The sequence below is a fragment of the Manis javanica genome, chromosome 10 (assembly GCF_040802235.1).
Source record: "Manis javanica isolate MJ-LG chromosome 10, MJ_LKY, whole genome shotgun sequence".
Lineage (NCBI taxonomy): Eukaryota > Metazoa > Chordata > Mammalia > Pholidota > Manidae > Manis > Manis javanica.
Genome location: NC_133165.1, coordinates 49567165 through 49579360, shown reverse-complemented (window position 1 = coordinate 49579360; position 12196 = coordinate 49567165). Strand labels below are relative to the sequence as shown.

Sequence of the window (12196 nt, the reverse complement as noted above, 5' to 3'; positions counted from 1 at the left end):
TCAAAAAGCACTCGTTTTTCTTTTGTCTCAGGGCAGCCAGCTGTGGGGACCTGCTTGCAGATTTTACTTTTCTGTTTCCCTAATATCCAGCACACCATGCAATGTGTGTCTGCACTCCCAGTGCAGATTACTAAGCTGTTTCTTTAGCAGTCCTGGGCTTTCACTCCCTCCCCACTCTGACTCCTTTCCTCCCACCAGGGAGCTGGGGTGGGGGGAGCCCCTGGGTCCCACCGGGCTGTGGCTTGTATCTTACCCCCTTCGTGAGATGCCAAGTTTTCACAGATGTAGATGTAGCCTGGCTGTTGTACTGTATCCTCTGGTTTCTCTTTTAGGAATAGTTGTGTTTGTTGTATTTTCAAAAATATATATGGTTTGGGGAGGAGATTTCTGCTTGCCCTACTCATGCTGCCATTTTGGCTCCTCCCTCTAACTTCCCTATTTTAAAGAGAGCTGACTAATAACCTTAATTCCATCTGCAAATTTAATGGTCCTTTACAATTTAACTTAACATATTCACAGGTTCTGAGGATTAAGATTAAACATCTTTGAGGGGGACATTATTTGGACTACCACAGAGGAACAGTATACTAAGAAAGAGCTTAGGATAATGGTTCAAGGCGTGGATTCTGGAGCAAGATTATTTGCCTTCAAATCACAGCTCTACCACTTGAGCTGTATTACCTTAGACAAGTTACTTAACTTTTCTGTGCTTCTGTTTTTACCCATCTTTAAAATGGAAGTGATAACAATGGTGCCCACTTTGCAGGTTTGTAAGTACTTAAATAATACCTGGCATGTAGTAGGTGCTATAGAGGTGTTTATTAAATATACACAATACACAATGTTATGGGCCTATGCAGCATTGGAACACAATTGTAGTGTCTGGCTGAGACTCAGACAAAACTGTTGGTTTGACCCTCACTCAACTGTGGGGATACCTTGCAAAAGGGGAATGACTCAGGTGTCTTGTTTTTCTCTCACTCCTGGACATGTGCTTGTTAAGTGAGAGAGGATAGTAAAACCATCCATACATTTTAAACAGTCGATTTTTCTTAATATTTGGCCAAGTGAGTGGTTGAATTGATAAAAAAAATTAGCTGTTGATTTGATGTGGTTTTCTTGTAAACATTTGTTGGATGAATGAGTGAACAGAGGGATAGATGGATCTGTGTCCCTGAAAGTCTGTCTCCACCCCACATTCCTCTGCGTGTGTCCACTCACATGGATGATCCAAGGAGGCAGTGATGGGCAGGGTGGGGACAGTGGCCCCAGGTTCTGGCATCTGACGAGCATTTGCCCTTCTGCAGGATTGAGAGTTTGTTCAGGACCATGGAGAGCAGCCCCAGCGGCCCTCAGCCCACGCAGTCGAATCCCCCGGAGACATTTCCCCAGAGGAGCATGGAGCCAGCTGACATCACAGTGTTGGTTCTGTACTTCCTCTTTGTCCTGGCTGTTGGACTGTGGGTGAGCCAGTCCAGGGAATGGGAGGGTAAGAAACCAGCTCAAGGTCAGAAAGTAATCTGAACTTTACAATGAACAAAAAATGCATTAAATGTTGACTGTGTGTCAAGAAAGTGTTAGGCGATTTCACTTAAATTATCTCACGTAATTTATACAGTTCCCTATGAGGAAGATACTATTACTATCCCTATTTTATAGATAAGGAAACCGAGGCTCAAAGAATTTAAGTCATTTATATCTTAATAAATTAGCAGAGCTGGAGTTAGAATCCGTATCTCCTTCACTTTGAAGCCCATGCTCTTTTTTTTTAAAGGCAATACAGTCATATAATTCAAAATAAAAAGAACTTAAAATGACTGACATACTGTGAAGTCTCACTAACCTTCCTTCCACAAGTAGCCACTGTTACTAACTTTTTAGTTCATTAGTGTATTATTCCAGAGTTTCTTTATGCAAATCTAAGCAAATACCACTGTGTGTATTTACCTCTCTCTTAAACAGAAGGTAGCTTATTACACATTGTTTTTTACCTCGCTATTTTTGACTCATCAGTGCCTCTTGGAAACTTTTTTCATGTCAGTACATAGAAACTTCCTCACCTTTTTAAAAGTTGCACAGTATTCCATTAGATGATTGCACTGTAACTTATTTAACCTGTCTCCTGCTGAGGTCATTTGGATTGTCTCCTATCTCTTACTATTACAAATTATGCTGCAATAAGCAAACCTTGTACACTCATTATTTTGGATGTGTGCAACTATAGCATAGGATAATTCTAACAACCTATGGAATTGTCAGATTAAAGGATATATGCATTTTTGATTATAATAACTTGTGCCAAATTGCCTTAAGTGCAGTACACATCATTCATATATGAGAGAAAATCTATTTAATCACATCCTCACTAACACTGTATTATCAAAGTTTTCTTTTGCCAAATTGACAGGGGAAACATAGTATCTCAATATATTGTTAAGATGTGTGTAACATAATAAGAGAGTCTGGACATTCTTACAATATGTTTAAGGACTATTTATTTCCATTCTGTAAAGTATGGTTTGATGTCTTTTTCCATTTCATTAGGTGCTTGCTCTTTTATTATCAATTTCTAGGAACTCTTTATATATTAAGGCGATTAGTGGGATGAGGATGGTGCAGAGGAGGTGCTACTATCTGGTTTTCAGGTCACTTGTTGCAAAGGCCTTGAAAACTATAACCCAAGGTGTCCCCACGTCAATCAACTCTTTGTAGATCATTTTTCTACTCTTACTCCTTAGCTTTCCATCCTCCAGTTCATGAAGGGGATAAAAGGGCTAGACATTCCAAAGATCCTAGATCTGACCTTTCTCTGTCTATCCCATCTTAGCAGGACATCTGAGACGGATGAGACATTTTTAAGGGGAAGAACTTTTGTGTCAGACAGCCTTGAGATCAGGGCCAAGGATAGGGTTATTGTTGCTGGGAATGTATATTTTCCTTGAGGTCAGCCTTGAGATCAAGGTCAGGGGTAGGGTTGGTGTTGCTGGGAATCTGTGTTTTCCTAGAAGAACCAGGAGACTCTGATGTGTTACTAGATTGAGAAGCCCTGGATTTAGATTACCCCTTTGGCGAAAGGAGTTCTTTGTTCTTAAAAAATACTTCCTGTATTCAGCAGGAATGAGCCACAGTCTGTTCTCTATGGTAAGATCATTTGCAAGGATAAAAAGGTACCATTTCATGTCACCTCATATCCAGTAAGAATTCAACATTCACACCCAGAGGCTCAAAACTCATATACTCAACTTACAACTCATCTTACAATGCATTAAAAACTTATGCAAGATCACACAAACTATGTAGAGGCCGAAATATCTCTATTAAAACACCTTTAATGTCACAAAGCTCATTCCTTCTAAAGATGGTTTTGTAGCCAGCTAGGAACACAGGCTCCAAAGTCAGGCTGATCTGTGTTTGAATTCCTGGCCCTTCTGCTGTCTAGAAATAGGACATTAGACAGATGACTACCCCTGAGTCTCAGTTTCTTCATCCATTATATTGACTAAAGACACCAACCCCAAAGTAGTTGGTAAGGATTAAAATGGAATAATGCTTTAAAGTGCTTAGCATGGTGTTTGACACTATGCTAGTATGACACTGTGCTAATACATTCAGTAAATGGTACCCATTATAAGCCATGGATTTAAAACTCAAATGCTTAGAAGGGCCAAGTAGGTTCATAAATGTGTGAAGCAGGGAGTTTAGGGGTTGTGTTACCCTGAATAGTTTGTGTCTCTGGTAGAGTCATTCAATTTAAAATCTTCTTAAAAACCATGGGCCAACAAAATATATTTGATGTCCAAATCTGGCCTGCTGGCTTCCCCATTCACACTCCATGGCCTAGATCATTTGGGGGTGCCTCTGACTGTTAACATCTTCCCTCACCCATCCCTCTTCTTTGTTCCAGTCCACAGTGAAGACCAAGAGAGACACAGTGAAAGGCTACTTCCTAGCCGGAGGGAACATGGTGTGGTGGCCAGTAAGTGGTCTTGGTGCTGATGTCTTCTAACCTTTGCTCTCTGGGGTCTCTTTGGTTGCATGATGTGTGGACGTCACAATCTGAACTAGAGAAGGCTTAGCTCCAACTCAAACTTGTTTTAAAAAAACGAGAGCTCATTTGTCTCTCTCTGTGTGTCTTCTTTATTATTTCAGCAGAGTGGCAGAGGTGGACCCGTAGCTGAACATGCTACTCTCCCTACCCCCAACCCCCTGCTATATACACACCTCCCTGGGTCATACAGCCCCAGTCTAAGAGACCAGCAGAGATGTCCTATTTCCAGATTCTCGGGAGAGAGAGGATGTGATTGGTCCAGCTTGGGCCAGGTGCCCGGGCCTTGTCTGCTCTAATCAACAGAGATCAGAGATTAGGGTCATTGGGTACAGTCTTGGCCACTTGGAGTTCTACTGTAAGGAAAGCTATCCACTTTGTTAAGTCAGAAGCAGAACTGGGGAATAACACAGGGGGCCTGATTCTCATCACGAAGCATTCTCTACAATACCTGTCCTCCCCCTACCCAGGTTTGCTGCATATGGTTGTTCAGGCTGTGCACTGCACAACCCTATGGGGCACAATTCACATTTTAGGCATAGATGTGCATATTTATCATGCCATCTCCTGATAGGTGGAAGTAAAAGAGTCTTGGGGAAGGAAAGTATTTTTCTAATTTGGAAAAAGGTGCCAGTTAGGCTAGGGATGGCCCTGCCTTCTCTACGTCTTCTGTCTTGGCCCCTTCAGAGTGTGGGAAGAACTGGTTGCAGGGGGAAGGTACTCCAGAACTGGGATCCGAGATCTTACCTGTTCATAACCCCACAGGTGGGTGCGTCCTTGTTTGCCAGCAACGTCGGAAGTGGACATTTTATCGGTCTGGCAGGGTCAGGTGCTGCTGCAGGCCTTTCTGTAACTGCTTATGAGTTAAATGTAAGTATTTTACCAGGGCACACACAGCTCACCGTCTGCCTCATAGGTAGATCCTGGGAGTCTGTTGTGCGATGCCCTGCACTTTTAAAAGTAGAGCTGTGCTTTATGAGAAAAAACACTGGGAAGCATCAATACCACCTCTGGTCAGCAAAAATCTGTTTGATCTGCAAGTGTCAAGTGGTCTCCTTGGGATTCCTTTAATGGGGGGATAATGAGGCCAGGACCCCAACAAATAGACGCATGGAGAAGGTGGCTCAGAATCTCTCCCTTGCAGATACAGGAGGAGGTATTGCGGGCCTGGAGGGTGTTGCTATTTATTAGATGTCAAGTGACCATCCCCAAAATTAGGTGGTTCAGTGGTTCCTGACCTTTTGGCCACCCTGCAGACACACAAGAGATAGGACACACTTTCCTGTGTAGCGGGGCTCATTCAGGATATGATTTTCACTGGTGCGGAAGGGGGTGCACTTGTTAATAGTGATATTCATCTTCGTAATGATGACCATTTTACAAGTGCTTGCTCTATGCTGCAGACGTAAGGACACTACATGCATGATCATATTATGGGATTCAGTTACAGGGTACAAGCAGACTGCCTGGGGTCACATCCTAGCTCCAACACTTACCAGCTGTGTGACCTTGGGCAAGTTACTTAACCTCTCTGTGCCTCATGTATAAAATCGGGATACTACAGGTACTGCTGCATAGAGTCATTGTGAGGATTACGTGAACTAATGTTTGTAAAGAGTGTCAGAGGAGGGCCTCGTATATAAGCTGCAGGTCACCTATTTCCTTACAACAACCCAGCAAGGCACTGTTACTTCCATTTCACAGGTGAGAAAAATGAGTCTCAGAGACCTGTGTAAAGCCTTCCAGCATCACCAGTACTCATTGGCATGGCCTCCCTGGCCTAACAGCCTGTTTTAACCACTCCAAGGAGGGCAGGGAACACAGCTGGAGGAAGGGGATGATGACCTGGGGTTTAGAGGACACTGAACTGGGAGTCGCAGAGAAGCTTCTGTTTCCACTGTTCTCTACTTCATCTCTTTCTCCTGTTTAAACATAGACATACGACAGCCAGGGAGGGTGAGCTACTCAGTAAGTAAGAGACTGAACCAGAGGTGGCACCAGGCCAGGCTAGCCCAGGATGCAGAGGGTAACCCAGATGGGCACCTTGATGTGTGGGGAGCCAGTCCTGACTGTTTTCTCTGGCAGGGCTTATTTTCCGTGCTGATGTTGGCTTGGCTCTTCCTGCCTATCTACATCGCTGGACAGGTAAGTCTGAGGGCCAGGGGGCTCTGGCACGCAGAGGTCTTTTGGGAAGGTGGAGCCCATCCTTTAGACAGTCCCTGAGAGGCCCCAGAGCTGGTGAGGGCTGATGCACATGTGAGACTATTAGGAACCCTGGCCTTTGCAGTTCCCACCTAGGAATCAACATTAAAGATACGGGGCTTTAGAAGCTAGAAAAAACATGGGCTCAAGAATAATTTTTTTAATGCCAAAATACAAATATAAAACTCACAGTGCCTTTTATATGTTTAAGTCATAACATGTTACTGCTTTCAACTTAAAAACAAAACAAAACATGATTCAATGGATTTTTTTCTTCCTTTGCACCAAACTATAAATAATTGAGTTATTTCTGGCTGATGTGAAATGTCAAATTCTTGTTACCAAATAATGATTTCACTTTTTGAAAAGGTAATTTTAAGAATCATTTCTTATCTTACTGCCCGCTGTATGTCATCCATACTATCCAGGCAGAATTTTATTTTGGATGTCCTACCAGAGAGGGCAAGACAATACAGTAGCATAGTGTTATTCTTAAAGCAATAACCTTAAGTTATTAAATAACTGGTTTTAACTTTTTATTATGGAAATTTAAAAAAAATACACAAAGTAGAACTGCTTAATGATCAGAGAAATCATTTAAAATCACTTTGCACCAGAAGTAGCACAGTCCTGTGTGAAGGGCAGTGAGGCAGGGATAAATCACCTCACTTGGTGATAATGCTGAGTGTGAATAAGCAAGGCCTTTGGTGAGTAGGGGCTGAGTTGGCCCAGTCCCACCTGGGACTAACCCCACAGAGACAGATGTCTGGGGCATAACAACGCTGAGCTGAGAGGGAGGGTTTCTATACCAAAGCATCAATATTCACTGAGCACCTACCATGGTAAGGCATAAGCATGGTGGAGATGCAGGTCAGTTCACAGGCAGGGTGGCTGGATGTTCTCAGCTGACAGTTTCCATTTTCTCTGACAAGTGGAAGATCCTGTCACCTGTTGAGTGAACGAGGAGCTTGTGGGCTGAAGATTGAGAAGAGTCATGCAGACTTGCAATGACTGCAGTAGCAAAGCCCAGGAGCAGCCACAAAGTCTATCAGTAGGGGTCTGAGCATCCACAGGAGGGAATGAATATTATGCCTTACAAGAGGGTGTAGTCGATAGAGGTATGCTGTCTGTCAAAGGCTCTCCAAGATATGTTAGTCCATCAAAAGTTCCCTGGACCTAGATGTTCTTTTGACATCTTACAAGTAGTCAAAGGAATGATTAAGCCCATACTAGATAATAAATGTCAGAGTGCTGAGAAATGATTAAAAACAAGACTACCTGATCCATTTTTATTGAGAAATAAAATAAAGCACAGAAAAGTGATAAAACACAAATATGCAGCCTAGTAAACTATTGTGAAATGAGCAACCAGATCACGTCATCAAACATAGAATCTTCCCGACGTGCCCTTTGCACATCACACCGCCTTCCTTTCTCCTTTAACCCACTTAGTTCCTTGCTTTTCTTTATAGTTTTAATTATGCATAACTAGACAGTATGGTTTTTAATTTTACTTTTTAAAAGGCTGTATGTGCCAGTGAAATCAGGGTAACATATTCTTTTGTTGCCTGTAGCTCATGTGTTCATTTCTACTGCTCTGTAGCATTCTGCAGCAGGACTACACCCCAATATATTCACCCATTCTTTTGCTCATGGGCATTAAGGTGCCTCCCAGTGTTAGGCTAGGATGGACACTGCTGTTATGATCCTTTTTATACAAGGTTCCTGATGTACATAAACACTTGTTCATGAGAGAACCTACATATAAATAGAATTGCTGGATTGTTGGATGTGCTTATCTAGTTTTATCTGACCTTATCTATTTATCTGGCTTTGGATACTGCCCAACTTTTCCCCAGAGTAGTTCTAACAATTTATACTCCCACCAACAGTGTATGCAAATTTCCTGTGCTCCATTGCTCCACATCCTTGCAAACACTTGGTGTTTTCCAACTTTAACATCCTTGATCATCTGATGGGTGTGTAGCAGTATCTCCCTGGGCTTTCAGTTGGCAACTCTGTCTACATATTTCCTGGCCAGTTGGATTTCCTCTTCTGGGAAGTTCCTTGTCTAAGACTTTAGCCAACCTTTTTGTTAGGTTATAACACTTCTCACTATTTTGTAGAAATTCTTTATATACTCTGGAAATTATCCCTTAGAGTGGTTATATGTGTTGCTAATATCATTTTTTCCTACTCTGTGGCTTGCCTTTTGACTCTTTTAATGGTGTTTTTGATAAACAGATCTCAAGTGTAATATAGTCGCATTTATCACCTTTTCCACCTCTCACGTCTTGCTTAAAAAATCTTCTACTCCGAAGTCATAAATATATTTTCCTATGTTATCGTCTAGAATATTTCACATTTATGTCAATTATCTGCCTAGAATTGATTTTTTTATTGAAGTATAGTTGACATATGGTATTGTATTAATTTCAAGTATATAACAGTGATTCAACAGTTACACATACTCTTTTATTAAAGTGTCATTGATATACAATCTTATGGTGGTTTCACATACAACACTGTGGTTTCAACATTCACCCATATTATCAAGTCCTCACCCCCTCTATTAGCAGTCACTGTCTATCAGCATAGTAAGACGCTATAGAGTCGTTACTTGTCTTCTCCATGCTGCAGTTACACACATTATTAAATGCTCACCCCAACTAGTACAGTTACTATCCATCAACATAAAAAGATACTACAGAATCAAAGGCTGTATTCTCCATGCTGCACTTCCACCCCCATGACCAACTTATATTATGATTGAGATTTTTGTGCTTTATCCCCTCACCCACCCAACCCACCCACCCCAACTCCTCCCCCATGGTAATCACCAGCCACTTCTCGGTGTTTATGAGACTGCTGCTCTTTTGTTCATTTTGTTTTGTTTTTAGATTTCATGTATCAGTGAAATCATATGGTATTTTTCTTTTTCCACCTTGCTTATTTCACTGAGCATAATACCCTCTAGGTCCATCCATGTTGTCAGAAATGACAGGGTTTCTTTTTTTGGTGGCAAGATAATATTCCATTGTTCTATGTACTGCATCTTCTTTATCCATTCATCTATGGATGGACACTTTGCTCCCATATCTTGGCTATTGCAAATAATGTGGCAATAAACATACGGGTGTGTGTGTCTTTTCAAATCAGAGATTTTGTTTTCTTCAGGTAAATTCCCAGGAATGCAGTTCCTGGGTCATATGCTTCTATTTTTAATTTTTTGACGACCCTTCATACTGCTTTCAGAGGTGGCTACACCAATTTACATCTTCACCAACAGTGCGGGAGGGTTCCCCTTCCTCCACCTCCTTGCCAGCACTTGTCATTTCTTGTCTTTCAGATAGTGGCCATTCTAACTGGTGTGAGGTGATATCTCATTGTGGCTTTGATTTTCATTTCCCTAATGAGTGATGTGGAATATCTTTTCACGTGCCTGTTGGTCATCTGTCTTTTTCACCTAGAACTGATTTTTGTCAACCACATTATAATGATAGGATAATGCTAAGAAAAGTAAAGATCAATTTACTTATGAATATGGAAAGTAAACCAAACTTCTTAGGGGGCCACCTGCTCTCTGTTCACAGTGTTCTTCTGTCAGTTCATTCATTGAAGAAGCATTTGTGGAGCTGAATGCCAGCTGTTATCCAGCTCCTCGCAGTGCCCCATCCTGGCCTGGCTCTCTGCGTCCTCAGGCCATGACAAGGCTTTCCCTTTTTGCTAGAAAGTTTTCCCTTTCCTTTGTCGGGTGGCTAACTCCTCTTCATCTTTCAAATCCCACTCTAAGCAACAATTCCTCTAGGAAGCCCTTTCTGGCCTCTCTGATTAGGTTAAATCTCCTCCTTCCCTGAATTTGCTAAGTTGCTGTTTTGCATTTGCTCGTGTGACTATTAATGTGTCTCCTATGAGACCAGGGTTTCTCAGCCTCAGCGCTGGAGACATTTTGTGCTGACTCATTCTTTTGCTGAGAGCACCCTCAGCCCCCAAACTGTGGCAGCTAAGATGTTTCCAGACATTGGCATATGTTCCCTGGGGAGGTACAAAATCTTCCTTAGTCAAGAACCACTATGCTAGATGTATGTCTCTCCCGTTAGACTACAAGCTCCAGGAGGTCGGGGCCCATCTGTTTTCTCCTGGAATAGTGCCTGGTACGTAGTAGTTGAGCAATAAATACTTGATGAAATGACTCAACAGCAGGGGTCTTATATGAATTCAGAAGGAATGAGGAGTGAGCCAACACCCAAAAGAAGAGGCACCAGTTAAGGACTGGAAGTCTCGGTCAAGTCCCAAAGCAGGGGTCATCAGAGCCAGCAAATGAGAGAGCTGCACTGATGGAAAGTCTGGGCATCAGGGGTGGATGAGGCCCTGCAGATGACAAGGGGCAGGTGCTGGTCGGAGAAATGGGCTGCTAACATGGAAATGCCCAATCATTGCTGGAGCTGATAAACTAAGATACTGTATAAGGTGTCGCCTGTGGGTTCTCGGCACTGTTCTTGAAGCTGCTCCAGACTGGAGAAAAGTCTAGAAAGAGAGGAAGTCAGCGAAGGATATGGAATCCCCATGGAAGTCTGGGTAGGGCTCTGGGGTAAGGCATGGGGTTTTACATGGGAGTGGAATGTGACTGGGAGAGTACACAGGTGCTGGAACACCCTCCCTGCCCTCCATCCCCAGGAAGAGAGGGGTGTGTGTGTGGAAGGGGGAAGCGTCCAGCAGCGAGGCCTCAGGAACAAGGGTGGTCATCTCTCAGGGCAGCTGTCATTTACTGCATTTATTTCCTGTTAACACCCCACGACAGCCCGAAGGTGGTTCCTGTGCTAACAGCTAGTCATTCCTCACCTCTTTATCTCTCTCTCTCAACCTTGCTTGCTGGCAAATTGCCTTCTTAGCTACTTTCCAACAGCCTAACCATTGTTGCCTGCCATCTGTCATCTAGCTTCATATTTCTCCCAAGAGTTTGATTTCTAGATACCAATGCAGCTCCCCTTCTGATGACTTTCCTCCCTCCTTCCTCTCTTAGCTCATTAGAAACTTCCCATGTGCAGAGACCGCACTGCTCTCTCTAGATTGAAACAAAGGTTGACCCATAATAAAGGCCATCAGGCAATGATAGGAGTCTAGCTCTCAAACAAGACCAGCTGGGAGTTGCCATTCACGGATGAGATAATGAATCTATCATAGGGAAATCCAATCCGGGGAGGTCTCTCTGAGAGCTAGGTGAGATCTCAGGAGTGGGTTCTTGATTCTTATAAGAAAGAAAGCACCAGTAGGTCGAGCAGGTCCAGCAAAGACTAGTTCAATAAAGCAAAAGTACACACTCCAGGGAGTGCAGGCATGCACGGTGGGGTTCGGGTTGGGTGGTTTCACAGCTGGAGTTTAAGCAGGGGGTGGAATTTTCTCAGAATAGGGAGGCTATTTCCAGGAAATAGGGTGATGCCCCCTTTTTGTCCTTAGATGGTCTGCTTGGAACTGTCCTGGTGCCAAGAGGTGGGATTTTGAGTACACTAATGGGTGTATAATGTATTTGGAGGTGAAGTCAGGGTCTACCTCTTCACCTGTGTTGGAACAGCCAATTTTGGGCAGGTCCTCACATCCCATGGGAACAGTTTACAGGGAATGTTTAGAATGTAAAGGAGCATCTAACCCAATGTAAACACCAGCCGAAGTCCCCAAGCCCCTCCCTGCTTGTCCCTGGCCATCTACCTACTGTAACAAATCCATTTGAAGAGCATGGTTCTCAGTCCACTTACCTGATTGGACTGAAGTTCTTATGCCTTCTCTCTAATTAGCTCTCATACCATCACCAAAGCTGTGTCCCTTCAAAACAGTTTGATTAGATCTCTCTCTGTGTTATTCCTTGATAGAGTTCAGTACGACGTGCTTTTCTGGAAAATCCCTTCTGTGTATGCCTTGCAGCAAATCAGAGGGTTCAGGCAAGACATTCAT

The 12196-nt window shown here is 43.0% G+C and overlaps 1 protein-coding gene across 6 annotated transcripts in view; it reads left to right on the top strand.

Moving 5' to 3' along the window:
- SLC5A11 (solute carrier family 5 member 11) overlaps positions 1-12196 on the top strand; it is a 60370-nt gene that overhangs the window by 11976 nt on the left and 36198 nt on the right. For 4 of the 6 annotated variants that reach the window (XM_036992489.2, XM_036992488.2, XM_036992490.2 and 1 more), the window contains 4 exons: positions 1308-1464; positions 3905-3976; positions 4811-4915; positions 6131-6190. In XM_036992489.2, the coding sequence (XP_036848384.2) occupies positions 1330-1464; positions 3905-3976; positions 4811-4915; positions 6131-6190 (372 nt within the window). In that variant the 5' untranslated portion in view covers positions 1308-1329. Of the gene's footprint in view, positions 1-1307; positions 1490-3904; positions 3977-4810; positions 4916-6130; positions 6191-12196 lie in introns of those variants that run through there. The other 2 variants (XM_036992492.2, XM_036992491.2) reach the window with 2 other exon arrangements.